This window comes from Cuculus canorus, chromosome 3 (assembly GCF_017976375.1).
Source record: "Cuculus canorus isolate bCucCan1 chromosome 3, bCucCan1.pri, whole genome shotgun sequence".
In the NCBI taxonomy this organism is placed as follows: domain Eukaryota; kingdom Metazoa; phylum Chordata; class Aves; order Cuculiformes; family Cuculidae; genus Cuculus; species Cuculus canorus.
The window spans coordinates 203,288-222,059 of NC_071403.1; the positions used below are offsets into that span (position 1 = coordinate 203,288).

General features: G+C 39.1%; 1 protein-coding gene across 7 annotated transcripts in view; it reads left to right on the forward strand.

Annotated features, from left to right (window-relative positions):
- KIDINS220 (kinase D interacting substrate 220) overlaps window positions 1-17,788 on the forward strand; it is an 80,972-nt gene extending 63,184 nt beyond the window's left edge. The window contains exons 26-31 of one of the 7 annotated variants that reach the window (XM_054061633.1): window positions 1,364-1,474; window positions 2,358-2,414; window positions 8,819-8,965; window positions 10,758-10,856; window positions 11,968-12,216; window positions 14,637-17,787. In XM_054061633.1, coding sequence (XP_053917608.1) covers window positions 1,364-1,474; window positions 2,358-2,414; window positions 8,819-8,965; window positions 10,758-10,856; window positions 11,968-12,216; window positions 14,637-15,908 — 1,935 coding nt within the window. In that variant the 3' untranslated portion in view covers window positions 15,909-17,787. Of the gene's footprint in view, window positions 1-1,363; window positions 1,475-2,357; window positions 2,415-8,818; window positions 8,966-10,757; window positions 10,857-11,967; window positions 12,217-14,636 lie in introns of all 7 variants that reach the window. The other 6 variants (XM_054061635.1, XM_054061634.1, XM_054061636.1 and 3 more) reach the window with 6 other exon arrangements.
- Window positions 17,789-18,772: the final 984 nt, after the last annotated feature.

The following is an 18,772-nucleotide window of genomic DNA, read 5'->3' on the forward strand; positions in this document are numbered from 1 at the left end:
CCCAGAATCTTGTCATGTGCAGAAACACAAACCTTAGTACGTTCTGTTTGGTAAACTGCGAGGTAATACAAATCTTACAATACTAGGTATGGAAACATCAGAGATCAGCAATACAACCATTATTTGGAGATCAGTGTGTATTTTTTTTTAAGGACTGGGTAATGAATTGAAAGCAATGAGCACTGTAATGCTGCTTTCCTGAAATCTAAAGGCTGTATTGCTTTCCATTCCATGGCTTTAAAAGAGAAGGTAAAAGGGGGTGAAAATCTTTTATTTCAAAACCTCAAATTCAAAGATAGGTCAAACCAAAATGTCACAACATTGGAAAAGTAGTTTGTACTTACTAGAGGCATTGCCAGTTTTGAGGTTCATAGCCATTAAAGGCACGCTCGTGCATGCACACACAGAGGTGCTGGTGTGTGCCAGTCAGTGGCATGGGAATGTCAGGGAACGTGTTTTTGCAGTTGGTTTTAAAACTCAAAAGACTGGAGCGTATGGAATCCTCTGTTAGTGATAAATTTGTAATTTTGAGATCTCTAGATCTCTATAAGTGAATTCAACAAGAGCCCGAGTTCTCATTTGGACCCTTTACACTGATGTGCTCATAAGACTTTTGGAAATTTGAATAGCATTTATTTTCTTGGAATTTGTTAGTAAAAAGCAACAAAAAGGAACCTGATTATAGAAATTGTGATTAGAACTAACTGATATTTGTGGAGGGGAAAAAATGTATCTCCAATTTAAAAAAATGTTTCTGGTATTTGTTCTATGATAATTAACATTGTCCTTTAAAATGGTATTGTATTGAACAACATACATTGATGTATTTCCAACAAAACTAAGCTCAAATGTTGTCTGCTATAAAAACCTATTTATAGATGTATAAAATCTGGTATTTGTGGAAGCCTTCAGATTGATCACCACAAATACAGGGAGTTCTAGTGATGCTTTTGGTACGGTTGTCTTCAGTATTATGAAACGCTGTAAGTTTTACTGAGCATCTAATTCTTGGTTTAGCAGGGCCGAGAGAGTAAAATTATCAGAATTATCCTTAAATGAATGTTTTTTACATACTCGGAACAGATGTTAAGAGTGTAGCTACTCAAACCACTCCGGCTCTGTTCCTCCAGTAAACAATTCCGGGGCACCCACTGGCACCGGGGGATTCTGAAGAACTCGCTCCAGAGCTTTTGGTTCAATTCTGTTCAATGCAAACACCAAAGAAGAGTCTTAGTAATTGCTGGTTTTCACTTTATTAAACTCAACTAGGAGATGTGCTTTGTTGAAATAAGTTTTATTTTATTGTTACATTTTTATTTGTGTAATTGTTTGTCCCTTTTTTGTTACGTTTTTTTTTCCATAGCCATTCTTTGCCCCATATCTTTACATGCCAAGGTATTGCCCTGGCAGTTCTCATCTCATCTCACGTCCACCACTAAAAACGGGTTTGTCCAGAGATCAGAGCAATGGCCTAGTAAGTATTTTGAAGGATAATTCAAATACTAACCTAGACAATAAATAAAGCGAGTAATGAAAATGAAGGTTATTAACGATGCTTTGCTAATAGCAAGTATATAGACAAGTACAAGCTCTATATCACAAATCGTTTAAGCAAAGGTGTTATTAACATGTAATGTAAAATGTATTTTGTTTTAACTTAAGAAATTACTTAGAAAGCAAAACCAATTGCAGCACCCTGGTATCAAGATTAAAAGAGTGCGACCTATAATGTTGGCCGGAAGATATTCTAATAAAAGCGCCAGATGTACAACAGTAAAGAGATTGATACGGTGTCATACTGTAAGAAAATGAGTGGTACTTGTAAATTTATATTCAAATTTTATAAGCTAAAAATACATTCTTTAATGCTGGAGAGAATACTAGAATTTGTAAGGCCAAAGTAAAAACTTAAAAGGAGTGTTTTAAATATTTCAATAAAACAAAATGCATTTTATCTGAAGTATGCATCAGTTGTAGGTTCTCTAAGTATATGTAATTAAACTTTATTTACCCATTGAAAAGGAAGAATGAGCAGACTTTTCTAGCTTCCTATAAAATCATAAAATCCCTATTTAACAGTATTTATTTTAGTGACAGATGGCTGTTGAAATGGAATTAAGAACTGAGGAAAGCTAAAAAAGTAAAAGCTTCACTTGTCAGTCAGTTCATTTCTAGGATATTGATACAATAAGCAAAGCTATTACATGGTGATAAATTTTTTGAGCACTTAAGGAAAACAAATGTGTTTCTGTTGAATTATGTATTATTACAAGATCATTCTCATTCACTGTTTACTTCATATTTTTTGTTGAGCCCCCGATTGTTTTACCCAAACCATAATATTTTGTTGTTGTTAGGATGTTATCGAGGAGGATGCTGATGAGGGGCTTCCTTCACCCACAGACCCCTCGATGGTAAATGAGTAGTCATGTGGTGTGGAAATTTTAGCATCTCATTGCTTTTTCAGCAGTAATGAGTCTGCATTAATAATAACTGCAGTTCACTAACACTGCATCAGTGGCTTTGGTGGGCAAATAGAGTAGCTGAAAACTAATGTAGTCCGTGAATGAATTTAAGAGCTAATACTTCACTTGTGAGTCGTATTGTATTCCTCCCCTGTAGTTTTCCCCTTGCCTTTCTCAGTAGCTGTGGTGAGCTTTCAGTGAAAATAGTGTTGCGGTAGCTACGCAGAGTGAAGAATGACAGCTGGTCATTCGATACTCAGATTTTAGAATGGAGTAGCTCTGTCTGTTCCGCTTTGGTTGGCTCTCTCACCTGATCCATACTTCTTTAGCTGGTGGCATAAAGCCATTGCAGTTAACACAGCAACTTCCAATAGACTTTAAACAAAAATAAATTGCTGGTCATAAGCTTGTTCTTGAGTCAGAATGCTGATGTCTCCCTCGCTGTGACTGGTTGTTTTTTTATCCTATATACTCGTAGAAAGATATCTTCTTTATGGGTATCTGTTTTAAGTCTAGCTGTGGGAATCCATGGAAAATCATGGTTTATTACCAGTGCAAGGAGGTTAATATGATTGTCGTCGCTGTCTCAATGCTTGCTGCCAGTAGTTTTTGGCAACAGTTATAGTTTGATCTCAGCTAATTTTTTCTTGTAGTAAATGCAAAAATGTCTTTCCACAGTTATGCAAAGACAGAAAACCCACATAAATTCCAGAACTGTGTTTAACTGCACATAACCTTCACCGAGCATCCATGTATGGGTGACATGATGAAAAATGTACCCTAATATTTTCTCTTCCAGGTCACCTTGTGTGAACGATGACTTTGGAGTAAGCTTTTCTAGTAGTATATTTTTGAGATGCTGAAACCTTCCCTGTGTTTTATTCCCTATCTCAGTATCCCTTTCTCTTCCCAGACCTTTGCAGCTTATCAGGGCAAGAGGAAAAAGTAAGGACTTTTGAGAACATTGTAAAGTGATGTGTGCATCCGTGAGTGTAAGAAGGGACACGGGACTGGAAAAGTGGGGTTTAGCAAAAAGTAGTGAATGAGCTGCAGCAGCTGCCCTGGACCTGGATGCTGCTTGCTTTGAGTGTGTATCTTAAGCACACATAGGCTGCAGTTTCAAGCAGCGATTTAAGTTCTGTAGCCTGTTGGTTGCAGGTAAAATACAGGAGTTAGGACATGGAAAAGAAATTTCACTCGAAATAATGGCAGTGGCGGATTTTGTTAGGTCTATTTTTGAGTTTATTTTATACTTCTGTGAATGTGTAGTATAGCCCATCAGATCATACACTTTGTAAGACTTAGCAATATTTAATCTACAATGTAAATCTAAATTTTTCTGTTTTTTCAAACCTCTTGGGTAGTTTGGGAGAATGTTGTTAGTCAGGGTATGCTATTAGAATAGAATACAGCAGAACAGAACAGAAGAGAACTATTTCAGTCGGAAAGGACCTACAACGAACACTGGGGCTGTTGTTATGGGTGTTTTGCAAATGCCTCTTCAACACTGACAGGCTTGGGGCATTGACGGCCTCTCTAGGAAGCTATTCCAGTGTTTGACCGCCCTCTCAGTCAAGAAGAGTGTGTGCCTGACAGGATACCTCAGTGGGGCTCTCTCTGTCCTAAACCCGCTTCTTTTGTAGACTTTGTTGAAATGTCTTTGAGAGGAAAGAAATTGGTTTAGGTACTGCAGTTATCCAGAGGTGATGAGTACAGTAATTTCATCCAGCTGTTTAGGTAGATCTTAATTGATGGGTCATTGCCACTGCGAAAGTGGTGCAGCTTTTACTCATTAAATGGATGGCACATGCGAAGTAATGAAATAAGCTAAAAAAACCACCTGTACAAAATAGTTAATGAACACTAAGATGTTCAACTGGTTTGATGATTGAAAACAAGAGGAGCGTGTAGAATCAAAATTGCCTTTCATGCAAACCTGGCAGGGAGCCAGAAATGCTGCAATTTTACATTTGTGTAAAAGAGGGAATAATCATTCTTTTGAATGTTCTAAGTCTTACAGAGCAAAAACCAGTTTCTTTGAGAGTATCATCTTTTTTTTCACACAGATCATCACTGCTGCTCATTGCCTGAGTTGGCAGGGCTGTGTTGAGGCCGTTACCTGGTCTGGCCCTGCTGCTGTCAGCCTGGCGCTGGAGTTGATAGAGTTCTGAAATGGCAGATCCTGGTCGTTAATCCTATAAAATCAGCGCAAGTCTGAGTTAGCCTAGTGGAAATCACAGATATTTTGAGAGTAGTCTTCCTGTATCAATAACTTGACTTCTGCCACCTTCTGTGTTTGGCTTCTGTTGTTGATGATAAAACTTGTCCATCTCAGACTGCCTTTTACTGTTCTTTACTGAATGGATCAAAACAGATGTTGAAAGGGTGAGTTTACCACTACCACCTGTGCAGTTGTATTAACATGAAGGCGCACTGCAAATTTTAGAGAAACAGCTTGAATCACTAATGAAAGAAGCCTTGACTTAAGTTGCCAGCCTGTGATGGAGTCGAATGTGCATTTCTGCTGACTTCACTGTAAAAATCGTTGTTTCTTCACCAGAACTGCAAAAACGTCGAGCGCTCTTCGGTGGGGTTATCATTGGATTGTGGTGTTCCCATGTCTCTTCAGAGCATTCCGTATTGAGTTAGAAATCAAACTAACATAGCAGCGCTTCTCTGTCCTAAACGTAATCATCTGCTTTCATTTGCATTGTTAATTATGACTTGTTAGATGCAGGTTGCAGTACACTTACTTCGTTTAAATACTCTTTTGATACTGCGTTGGGTATACAGCACCATAGGATGCAGGATGTGTGCTGCAAACGAGGACTAACACGGGCCAGGGCTCGCGGTGCGGGTGAACATCCAGTATGCTTTAAGAAACTGCGAGTGCTTGTTGAAACCTTGAGCGTGAATGAAGGTCTGTGGCATGGCAGTTTTCTTACGTGAATTTTCCAAGTGCTTTTATGTAGCATTTCTGTGCTTTGGGTATTTGTTCTGAAAAGAAGTACCTTTTCGGGTTGGGGGGGGTTCAGTGGTTTGCTTTTTTTAGGGGTGTGTGGGAGAGCTTGGATACATGGTCTCAGCGGTAGCTGAGATGTAATACATTGGTGATACAATGCGATCTTGAAATGGCAGGAGAATGTTTGGTTAGAAGCAGGATTTTCTGTCAGAAACATAAAAAGCTCTTATGCAAACCAAATACAGCAAGTGTCGCTTTTTTACAAGTCCGAGAAGAAGCAGCCTGCTCGTAGGAAAATAGGATTTGCATTGCATGTATTGAATGTGTGTTCTGAAGGTCTGTTCCTAAAGTTTCTTCACATTATGAAACTGCTCTCTTTCTGTCCTAACACTGATTTCTTCTGTTTACTTCAAAGCATGTCATCTGTGTTCAACCTTTCTGATGTCACTTTAAGCTCTTGTGTTTTGTCCTTTTCTCAAAGCCATGTCAGTCTGGGTTAAACACACACAGACAGGTACAGCCGCTTTCCGTGAATTATCGCTCCCTTATTTCAGAGTCATTTCGGAAGCTATCGTACTGGTGCTTCGTGCTGGGCTGTCTGTAAACTACTGCTCATTACTAGCCTTGAGGTTTGTTTTGACAAGCTGCTTTTAGCTTTTGCATGGCAAATACTATCTGACTAATGCTCTCTGAGCATCTCTAAGAAAACCACTAAGGCTGAAAAATGTGTCAGTTTAAGTACAATTTTAATTCACTTACACGATGATAATATCCCTAAAGCTATTACATTTACTTATTCTTTAGAGAGTGCTTTTTATAAAGAATGAGTTGGATTAATGGGCATCTATTTCAAACAGTTCGTACTTTAACAAAAATAGTCTAAATATTTTAGTGGTTTTCCACGTTTTTTTTTTTTATAGATGGAAGGAAGAGTTTCTAAACTAACTCTTAATGCATGCAGAAAGAATGACTTGTTCTTGATTGTTAAAAAATATTTTGATCCCAAGGAAAACTATTAAATTGTTTAAAAAGTCTCTTCATTTATTTGCAGATATTCATAGGTAATGTATTTAATAGATTCAGGGAACAAAGGTGGTTGCTTAAACACGTTGCTTAGGGATCGTTTTTTTTAGTAGTGCCCTGGTGTAATTTTGGCTATAATGGTTTATTTTAATTGATAAGTTTTCTTTGAAAGAATAATTAAGATTTGAACTAATACCTGTTCTTTTTGATGTATTGTCTGACTTGGCAATAGCAAATAGTGTATTTGTGGGAAAATGATAAGCAGAACTGGTATTCTGAAGAGACGCTCAAAGTGATTTTTTTGAAGAGGAAAAGTAGAGATGTATGTAAAAGGTATATGTTAAATAGTTGATGGATGAAGCTACTTCTTGTCACCCTCATCGATTTGATGGTTGGCTCATACCCTTAACATGATAAAAATTATAGCTGTGCTAAATACTGTGCTAGATTAAGACCTAAATTTCTGCCTTTACATGCCTAATATGATAATTAATTAGGTGTTGAAAGTGCCCAATTAGGGAGACATTGCAGAATCTGAGAAGTAACTGTCATGTCCTTTGAAGGAATGCCAAGACACTGAGTTAGGTGCTTAGGCTGCAGTGGAATTGTAGTGCTTAATTTTTATGTGATGATTTAGGTACACGACCTCCCCAGAAAATGGGTTCTGTCCTTTGTTTAGTGTCCAGCCGACATCACATAAAAATATATAAATGATCAGAGGAACAAATGTTGGTGCCTCAGCCCTGTGTGCAGTTGAGTGTGGGAGCTCTGGGTCACCCGCAGCCTTCCGCAGAGCTCTTGAGTGGAGGCGGTGGTTTGCCAGGTCTAGGTCCATTTCAAGCACATCTGGCAGAGAACTTTGGGGGAATTACATGTAATAGCATCTAAACTTTTAATCTCAGAGTAGCTTTGGTGGGGAGCTTGCCTGTTTCCCTAGATCAGGATAACAGTGAGTTATAAATAACTGTGAGGTTAAATGGGAATAGATGAAGGATTTTTGGATTGATATCTTGGAATTAATAGTTGAATAAAATCTTACATATCCTGATTTAGATAATTTAGATATGGTTAATGCCTTTCTGTGTGACAATCCTTGGTTTTCATAAGCAATATATTTCTGTTTATTTATATTATTTCTGAAAAATTAAATTACTTTGAGGTAATTCAATAAAAATGGGAAAAGGTATTGCGACTGTGAAAACAGTCTTCACTGGTGATTTGAGGAATGCAGTCAAACGCAATTAACTGGACTCTGGACAGGCAAAATGCACTTTTACATCCCCGGCTTTATGCATGTGACAGTGAGCTTTGAAGCTTTAGAAGCTCTTCTGTATCCTCACAAAATAAGCTTTGTGTGGCGCGTGATCTGCTGTGCTGAACCCCAACCTTCACGTTCAGGGCGAGGGGAGGGCGCACCCTCCCTCCCAGGAGCAGCAGGTGGGTCTGGTTCTGACTTTGCGTTTAGGAATCTGGCATCGCTAGTGTAGAAGTGTTCAGTTTTGCACTTTGCCCCTGCCTAATGTCCAGGTCCCCATCCGGGGAGAATGTGGGGGCTTTGGGGAACGTACTGACCACCTGAAGATCCATTTGTTTTGTTTGCCCATGTTTTCTCTGAAATTCCCAGGAGCTGGCAACATTAACAGGACAACTTCTGTGTTACAGATCTGGGTTGTGAATAATTCCTACCTATATCTCGCCAGGGTCTGAGATACATAAAGGATCCCCGTAGTACCTTGGAGGGCAGTGGCCGTTCCTGCACTGTGGTGCACAGCACCTTGGCTGATCTTGCAGAAACAGAGCTGAGGGAACCTCTGGAAGGTGGTCAGATGATGCTACAATTACCCAAAGAATCCATATAATTGAGGAGTTATGTTTTAGGTCATCTTTGTCTTGTACTAAACCAGGAGTTTTTAAGACAGGAAAATCAAAATTTTTAAAAAAACCCACAAAACCCAACACAAAAAACCCCCACAAAGAACAAAACCAAAAACAAATAAAAGAAAACCCCAAACTAACTACTAAAGTCAGGGAGAAGTCTGAGTAAATGTGCATTTGAAATTGATTAACCCTTATTTAATATTTTTTATTTTTCTGTTGCTTTTCTCAAATAACATTATTTAAAAGTTATTTTCTAAATAGGCAGGACTCAAGATGCTGTGTTTTTTCTCATCTAATTACCTATAATAAATGTTTCCCAATATATAGATATTACGGTAGTGATTAAAAATACCTGTGCGTTCTTATTCTCATCTCTTAATTTTAAAACGTAGTTCATCAGAGCTTGGTTTGTGTTAGTGCCTATTGTGAAATTCTGGATGTAACAAGTATTTGAACAGATCTTACGTGCACGTTTTCTCACCTCTTACAGGGAGCAGGAGCAGGCACGGGATCGACCGCAGGAGCATCGCATGTTGCGCTGAGCACAATGAGTGTGGAAGCTGTGTGTGAGAAGCTAAAGCAGATCGATGGTCTGGACCAGAGCTTGCTGCCTCAGTACTCTGCAACTATAAGAAAGGTATCAGCTGAATTCCATTAATGTCTTTAGGACCTAAACATGGAGATGCACAAGGAAAAGCAAATACTTAGTTGCCTCTTTTCTTGAAGATGCCTATTGAAACACATCAAAAACAACATCCAAACCTCGATACCTGCTAAGTTTGGGAGACATTTTAATGTAAGCATGTAGTTTTTATATTTTTCAGAGAAAATGTTCGCTCCCGGAAAGGAAAAACAGGCTCAGAAATATAAATACTGATGAGGCTGGTTATTTTGAAAAAAAAGAAGCAAGAAAACATTTTCAAAATTGCCATGTGTAGATAAATAGGGTTGCAAATGTATTTTATATCCAGGTAGCAACATTTTTTTTCCTGAGAAATTGGCACATCTCTTCCGTTTTAAATGTGTGGTGAAGATGGCTTCATTTGTCTCTTATCACATTCCACGTCTATTTGTTTTAGAAAAAGACTGCTGTACGTTTTTCTGTTACTGTTCTTTTGTCTGAGACATTAGTACAGAGTAATTTTTGTCTTTATTACTTTAATTCACCATTCTGTGTGCCCCTTTTACAAAGAAAAAAGGGAAAAATAGGAAGGTTGTCATTAGTGAATGTTTTTTTTCTGAGCTCGCTTTATCCCAGTGCCTGTCCTATCTTAAAAAATTCAGGGAGGATGTTGATTCAAGGATTAAGAGACAGTTATCATGGGAAGCTTCAGCTGCGTTGCTTAAAGCAAGAAGCAGGATGTTGGATTGCAGCTCGTAAGGCGTGGTACAAAAATTACCAGTTGCTTTAGTGGCTCTAGAGTACCAAAAGAATCTGCTCATCAGTTACCTCTAACAAGTTTCCTCTTATATCCTTTCATATTTAACTGAAGAGATATCGTGTAAAAACAAAGAATGAAAATGGCTGATCCCAGTCTTTTTCCTGGTTTGATGAAGACCGTCTGCTGGGATATCGGCACAAAACCACTGAGATGGCTCAGACTGAGCAGAGCTCTTAGCTTGGGTCTTGCATTTTGTGGTTTCTCTCCTAAGACATGGTTCCTCTTTGATGTTCTGTCCATACACTGATACGTGGTATGAAGAGAAGTGCCGCACTCACTGTTACCCAATGAAAGTGGTTCTCTATTGGATTTGGTGCTCTGGAAGTTCAGCTCTGTATAAGCACACCTGACACAGGGTATCCCCTCCCTGGAATGTAGGTGGTGTTCAGGCACTTCTGTGTTGAGTTTTTGATGATGATGCAAATTAGAGAAAAGTCTAGTCTTCTGTATTTCTGGTGATGAGAGGAATGTAAGCCTGTGTTTCTTCAGGGAAGGAACTTCATGGAGGTAGTACTTGATCTTAGGTGCCTCAAGCCAGGGATCAGATGATGCTGGGGACTTAATTAAGTATCAGGCAGTTAAGTTTGATACTTGGGTGTCTGTGATCCAGTTGTGTTTTGAGTCAAAAATCTAGGCAGATTAATGTGGTTTACTCTATGTGAAGTTTTCTGCTACTGATGTGTTGTTTCTGTATGTCTTTTATAGAACACAATCATATTGCCTTCCTTTCATGTACACATTTTTGATGTGTTTAATATTTTCATTTTTTTTTCCATTACACACAGGTTCTTGTCGACCAGCAATCATCAGTAAAAATTCTTTTATGAAAACATGTTTATTAGAAAGCTTTAGACTTTAGGGTGATGTTGGGGAATTTCACTACTAGTCCCCATTGATATATCCAATTTTAATTACCTTTTTATTCTGTCGCTGTCATGCCATAAGTCTTGTATTGTTAATTTACATTATTTAGTTTTACTTTTCTAGGCAAATATAAACGGCCGTGTATTGGCTCAGTGCAACATTGATGAACTGAAAAAAGAAATGAATATGAATTTTGGTGACTGGCACCTGTTCAGGAGCATGGTAAGCCTTTCTCTTCAGTATTCAGTCATGAATTAGTCTTTTTTGTTAAGAACCTTATCTCTTTTTTTTTTTCCTGCTGCTTTCTTGTTATCATCTTTAAGGTGGTAAATATCATCTTAAAATGTGCATGCATTTCTGATTTTGTTACTTTGCCTTTTTGTCTTGAGCACTTTAATGAAGAACTGGTTTCTTAATGATTTGCATCTTACTTCATTGTGAACTCTTAAGTTTTGACTCCTCTTTTTGTAAGACCTGTTTTTCCTCTGTGGGTTCCCTTTTGCCTTTTAAATTAAATTTTCCTGATTTGATGAAATTGTCAGCTCTTAATTCTCTTTGAAGCCCGTGTCCCGTTACAAGTTCCTCAGGGAGTTCAGCGTATGGCAGTGCAAGGGAGGGGGAGCTGGGCTGTTGGAGATGCTTGGCACACAGTTGCATAAGCACAATCTTTAAAGAAACTGAATCTGAAAATCAAGCCAGTGAGGTAAATCTGCAGTATTTGAATGGCACACACTTGTACAGTGCAAGGTTGCTGCATTGTGTGCCGTTACTGAAGCATACGCACATTACCTCATTTCCCTCACCAAGTTTGAGAGTAAATGACAGTTCTACAGTGAGGGTTACGCAACGCATGGAGCTGGGGTTTCTCTTAAGTATTTTTGGTATACTGCCATTTTTTTTTCTGAAAATAACAGTATGTCTCTCAACACAGGTCAGTCTCTAAAACACTGAGAATTGCAAAATGGGATGTATTGTTAGATTCAGGTTGAATAAACTATGAAACAGAAATGTTTCATCTTGCTTTTAAATTTGTAATGTATCACAACTAGAATTTAAGAGTTTTGTGGCATAGAGCCTGAGCAGTAATAATAATTGGTAAGTACAAAGAAATTATGAAAATATAAAATACGATATGCATTAAAGACAATGTATACACTAGATTGGAGAACAGATTTTATTTCATTCTTTTCCATGACCACAACCACGTGTGCAGGTACACTTTTACAGTCCTGAATTCCTTGTTCCTATTTTCAGCAGGACCCTTCTTTAAAAATGTTGAGAACTCCTTCCATTCGTACAATTACATTTCTGCTGTCTCTTTTTGTGTGTTAAGATACTTGAAATGAGAAATTCAGAAAATCAGGCTGTTCAGGAAGATCCTCGTGGAACAACAGAGCACGTCACTACTGCGATTCCTCACAGTGAACTTACCCGTCGTCCTGGGCATAACACTGAGCTGCCTCACACTGAGCTCACTGGTCTTTCTGGTCAAGCTCCCTACACGCTTAACTTCAGCTTTGAAGAACTCAACACAATTGGTCTTGATGAAGCTCCTCCACGCCATAGTAACTTAAGTTGGCAGGTATTTAATAGAGAAATGTATTCTGCTTCCTTACCTGTGTGGTAAATAGGTTTTTCCATTCTTGGCTTCAGGCAGATCAACAAATAAGTCTTCTGTGACAGTTCAGGTTCTTTCAGTTGTCACTCTCGGCAGAGACCAGTTTTGCAGAGATATAAACTCTTAACTGTGCTCTCCCAGTCAAAGTCTTTAGTCTTTGCCATCTGAAGACTACTCGTCTCTTCCAGTAATCACTCTTCAACAGCAAAGAATCAAAGCTATCCTGGTTTTCTCATCTAGCTTAGGGCGGTGTCCTACAAGATTTCTGTTTATTAAAGCATTCAGACTTTGTGTTTGAAGCATTTTTGCTGTGCGCTGGGCAGATGTGCTGTTCAGAGGGTCACAGATACATCTGTTAGCTGTGTTTTTCTTAAAAACGGATAACTACAGCACTCTGACATCAGAGCCTTGTCCTCGTAATGCATAATCCATTCATGGACTGGAGAGCTGACATCCTTCTCTAACTGTGGTTTCTCCCATAGTTACGGTCAGTTTTCTTCTGTGTCTTGCAAAATCACCCTAAGTGTGTGATTTTCTTTTGTCCTTTTTAAGAAATAAGGCAAATAATCTGTATCTAAATAGTGATTAGAATTAAAAACAAAACGACCCCCAGCATTTAACGACTTTTTTATCTTTGGAAGTCTGAATTAGAAAATCTTGAAGGTGCGTCAGAATAGGAAGTCACCCCAAATTCCTAGCAATAGGTTATATTTTCAAGATTCAAAATTGTCACTAAGAAGAGGTTAGAATCATAGAATAGTTTGGGTTGGAAGAGACCTTAAAGATCATGTAATTCTAACCCCTCTGCCATGGGCAGGGACACCTCCCACTGGATCAGGCTGTCTGAGGTCCATCCAACCTGGCCTGGAACCCCTCCAGGGATGGGGCAGCCACAGCTTCCCTGGACAACCTGGGCCAGGGCCTCCCCACCATCATGGTGAAGAAATTCTTCCTTATGTCTAGTCTAAATCTGCCCCTCTCCGATTTATAGCCGTTGCCCCTCGTCCTGTCACTACGAGCCTTTGTAAACAGGTTGGGGTATATGTCCCAGAGATGGATTTCTGATTACCCCTACTGCCTATTTCCAGCCACAGAGTATCAATGGATTTTTTTCCAAACCACAGTGGCTCACAGACTCACAACTGTTGCATTGTTTGTGTGAAAAGCCCAGAAAGAAGTACAAAAAAATGTTTTTTAAAACACTCTTTAAAATACAAGTTTCAGTAAGTATGGCTTCGGATGCCCATACAGTTACTTGAAGTTAGACCAAAAGAATTAGAAAGGTCATTTGTCTTTAAAACGTTGGAATTTGCCTGTTGGAATTTTTAAAATTTGTACCGATTAAAAAAAAAAAAAAATCTCGCTGCTCCCCTGTAAAAAGGAGGAGAGCTGCTGGCAGTGCCCTACATCATCAGATACTTCTTTTTTTGATGAGGAACTGTAGCTGCTGCGAGCATGGATAAATAGTAGTAATGTGCATAAATAATTAAGTGTTTTCTAGTAGCGGACAGGTTTCTGAACAGCAGTTCATTTTCAGCGTTGCCCTGAATAAGCCAGTCTTACCTTGTCTCTTGTGCTCTGCGACGTTGAGGAGGTTTCCTGAAGTACTTCTCCTTAAGGCAGTGCCCCAGCTCCAGCGGCCTGGGCACTGCACACCTTTTACTTGGTGGTGGTTGGACTCTGAACTGCCTGACGTTAAGCCACACGCTCAGCCACAATCTGCCGCTTCGCTTTGTTCGGCTCTGTGCTCGGCCTGGGCTCTGGCACTTAACAGGTGGCTGAGCTGCCCCTGCCCAGGGAGTTCTCTGCGCGGGCTAAAAGAAGAGCTGAGGAGGGGGCAAAGAGGAATGTGTTTATCTGAGTAACTGATTTTTTTGAACTCAGTTCTGTGCAAGGTAGTTGTGCCAGGATATATATATTGGCACTTTTAAGAGTGTTTTTGAGAGATGTTCAGTGTTTAGATAACTCTTGCTGTCTTTCTAATATAAAATGCTAATTCTGTAAATGTGCTAAAATGTCTTAGAGAAGCCCATCTTGACTAACAAATTAAATTGTTATAATTATATACTCCAAAGAGTTAGCCTCAAGTGCACTGGAAAAATGCTGGTTTTGTGGAAATCTTCCATTACGGGGACCAACAATAAGAACAGTTTGCAAGTTTGGTGAATGTGTGTGTGATTGCATATATATGATTATAGTAAGCATATTTTAATTATAGCATTGACGATTTCACTTGCGTAGTCCATTCACAGTGACAAAAAAATCATCTAAACACATATTTGATGCTTTGAGTTATTTTATTTTAAAAGACCAGTAAAAAAATAAATTATTAATTTAACTGCTTTCTTTCTCTTCTCTTCCTTTTTTTTTTTTTCTTTCTCCAGTCACAAACTCGTAGAACTCCAAGTCTTTCAAGTCTTAACTCTCAAGATTCTAGTATTGAGATATCAAAGCTTACTGACAAGGTACAGGCAGAATACCGAGATGCCTACAGAGAATATATCGCTCAAATGTCACAGTTAGAAGGAGGTGCCAATTCTACTACAGTAAGCGGTAGGTCCTCCCCTCACAGTACCAGTGCATTCTATATGGGGCAGAGTACATCGGGGGGTTCCTTGCATTCCAGTGCTGAACAGGAAAAAGGGAAAGATAGCGAACAGAAACAAGATGATGGGAGGAAGTCCTTCTTGCTGAAGAGGAATGATGTTGGTGATTACAGTACGTCAGGCGTTTCTACTAACGATGCATCTCCTTTGGATCCTATCACTGAAGAAGATGAAAAATCTGATCAGTCTGGTTCCAAGCTTCTCCCGGGAAAGAAATCTTCGGAAAGAACAAGTATTTTCCAGGCTGCAGATATAAAGCTCAAGGGAGTTACTCTCCGGTATCAGAAACTTCCAAGTGACGAAGATGAGTCAGGAACTGAGGAATCGGATAATACTCCACTCCTTAAGGAAGGTAAAGAGAAGAAAACAGATGGCAAAACAGAGAAGCAGCCCAAATCTCCAGAACATGGATCTGAACCTATTAGAACCTTCATCAAAGCAAAAGAGTATTTGACAGATGCCCTTCTGGATAAAAAAGATTCATCTGATTCTGGTGTGAGATCCAATGAAAGTTCTCCAAATCATTCCCTCCATAATGAAGGCGCAGATGATTCCCAGCTTGAAAAGGCAAATCTCATTGAGCTTGAAGATGATAGTCACAGTGCAAAGAGAGGAATTCCGCACAGCCTTAGTGGCCTTCAAGATCCAGCTGTGGTTCGCATGTCTATTTGCTCAGAAGATAAGAAGAGCCCTTCTGAAAGCAGCTTGATAGCAAGTAGCCCAGAAGAGAACTGGCCAGCTTGCCAGAAAGTCTATAATTTAAATAGAACCCCTAGTACAGTAACTTTAAATAACAACAGTGCCCCAAACAATCGAGCTAATCAAAATTTTGAAGAAGTACAAGGTATCAGAGATTCATCTCAAATTATCCTGCACCCTGGCTCAGGTTCCAATTCAACTGCGGTTCAGAATGAGAACCTGAAGGGCGTTGCTCACAAGCGAAGCCAGCGTTCAAGTTATACCAGGCTCTCGAAAGATTCATCAGAGCTCCACACTGTTACAGCCTCAGAAGGGGCTGGGTTTGGAGAAGAGAGGGAGAGTATCCTGTAAAAAGCAGCCAGGTTCAGAGTATGCCCAGGAATTGTAGCTTGCTTGGAATTCTTTGTCAGTGTGCGGTTACAGTGAGCTCTGTAGTTTAGGCGTTCGGTATTGTAGTAGGAGGTCTAGATTATTTTCAGTCATTTTATTGGAGAGGAGAAGTAATTTTTACAAGAAGCAAGTTACTTCAGACCTTCCACACATATAAAAGCAGTACCTGTCAGCATGGAAAGAAAGTTCTTTGTTAAGACACTGTGCAAAGGTTTGATCAGGGGCAGAGGTTACAGAATTCAGTATGGTTTAATTATTAAAGCTAGGACGTGATTTTGCTTTTCTGTTGGGATGTGCATTACTTATCCCTTCTAAACATTCCAGTTAAGTCTGCATACTTGCAAGTAAAGTTAAGACTGTGCACCTTTGCTGTTTGAGATGCAGGAAGATTAAGTATCACAATCTGTGGTGCCCATATCAAACTTCAGTTGATTACTGGATTAATGTGTGCAACATATATCATATATGTTGAAATTTGAGTGTTAAGATACTTGTTTGGCTGTAAATGTACTTTTACTCTCTGTATGTTCCATAATTGCTGTTGACTTTCGGTAGAGAGGTGGTAGAGTTTGTAAGGAACGTTGTCTTAACGTGTCATTGGAATTGGCAGTTATTTATAAGGTAAAACCTTGTCATTGATTTAGCAGATCCATTATTTATTATAGGTACTTGATTTTACAGTGACCAGTCTAAATGGATGCAACCACCTGAATAAATTAAAATGTTGTAGGGATACAGTATGGATACGATGTCTGAACTTGTAGGGTGTCTGTTGCTGTGCGTGATCTTTCCTTGGTACAGTGTTTATCGTTTGGTAATAGAAAGAGAAATAAGCAATGTTTGCCATTTTAAAAATAATGCGTACTTTTTGGAATCTTGTCAGAGCTGTAAGGCAGCTTCTTTATTCCTGAAGTACAGTGCTTGAAGATTTTTATATCATCTAAGTAATGTATCTGAATGTTGTTATAGCAAAACCTTGTATCGTCCAGTAAAATCTGCATGTTTTGAGGAAGAATCATTTGAACTAGACTCTGGTAGTACAAGGAGAATAAAAAACAAATTGGCACATTGAGTTTGTGTCCACATTTCTATTTATTGTGTTATTTTGTTTCTTCACTGTACAAAAATGTTACCTCCTTGTTTTGATGGATTTATGTGAAAAGAATTCATTAAAACAGTATTGTTACTAACTTTAATAAATATCCAGTATAAAAATACATTTGATAAATGGAGCAGCCAAAGGAGCTGTTTCAAAAGGAGGTGGTGTGAGCTGCAGAGGTGTGGCCTCCTCCGACTCGTCCGAAGCAGCAGTCCTGCTGTCTGTGGAGGTTAACGTGTGCTGGTACTTCTGTGCAGTTTTGTTTCTGCCTGAGTGCGTCTCCAACCAGATGACTCCGTTGGGACCGTGTGGTTGTGACCCTTGTTATCCAAATCAAGACGATGTTTTCCTATGCCGTTCTATTTTTAGGTTCTTCCTATTAAAAAAACCAAACCAAACACTGCTTTCTGAGATGTTGGGGGTGTAAAAGCTTTTTTTAGAAAGATCCTTGTAAGTGCTGTTTCGTGAGAGATGACAAGGAGTGTAACTGCCTTCATTTACACGTGGACAGTGTCAATGAAAGATAACCAGTTGTTTGAAATCATTTCGTCTTTAAAGTCCTCAAATAATCCAGATGGATGAATTTCTAGATTTTTCATATGGTTCTGAGATCTTTTTATTCCTGAAAGTTTTATCCCTCAAGAGTTCATAAAATACCAATTGGGATGAAATAGATGGCCGAGTGGAAACCTTTTCAGTGTTTGTATCTTGTATTTGTTAATACTGGCGTAATCACTCGCCATTACTGAAGAACAATAGTTAGCAGCAAAGTGTCTGTGTAAGGTTGTAGGGGCTCCGTGTAATGCTTGCTTTGGGCGCGTGGATCCATGTCCCGCCTGCAGGGTACAGTACCTCAGATAGTTACAGTTCCGAACAGTGGTTCAGTTCTGCTTCCTTTCCCTGCTCCGACTGCGTTCCGTAGCAGTGCGTGCTGCTCTGTGTGTGTGTGTGTGTGTGTGTGTGTGTGTGTGTGTGTGCCGGGACTTGTTATTGAATGCCTTCCTGCCCGAGTTCCTAGAACCGGCTAAATAGGAGTGCTTCGTAGCCAGTCTGAGGGGGAGTGCTGCAAAAGCTCTGTGTCAGTAGAGCAATAATCGAACCTCACACTTGGAATCTACTTGTGTAACAATAACGAGAGAATGGAATTTTTTTCTACATTGAAGCATCTTTTTATTCTTTTTATACAGGTGTTGATAAGCAAACAGAAGAAAGTGTAGTACTCTGTGATAAAGAGAGAGAGGAAAAGAGAGACAGAAGAGAGTAATGGAGTACTTGATACAGCACAGTAGTAAGCCATGTCTTTTAGTACTTAATAGATACCTGTTAGTTACTGTATGTGCTTCATGACGTGTGATATGGAAGAGTAGCACTTGCAAGAATTTCAAAAATAAATTGCATAGCTGAAACTTGGGGTTTTTTTGTTGCTATAGTTACCAGACAGCTTAGTTTGTTGCACAGTTCTTGGACTTAAGAAACTGTAAACAATTTCCGGTGTTGAAATACTGAATGTTAGCTCTGTGACTTGTGGGACTCGTGGAACCCAAGAGTTCCATGGAGAATGGAAATGAATGAAGAGTATAAAACAAAAAGACAACTGCAAACTTATTTCTGGTACTCTCCACTTTCCAGAACGCTTGTAACGCTAGTTTATGCCTCCACTCTGATTTTGGATGACTGAACACTACAGGAACATGAAACCGTGACTTCTTTGCCTAACAGAATCTGA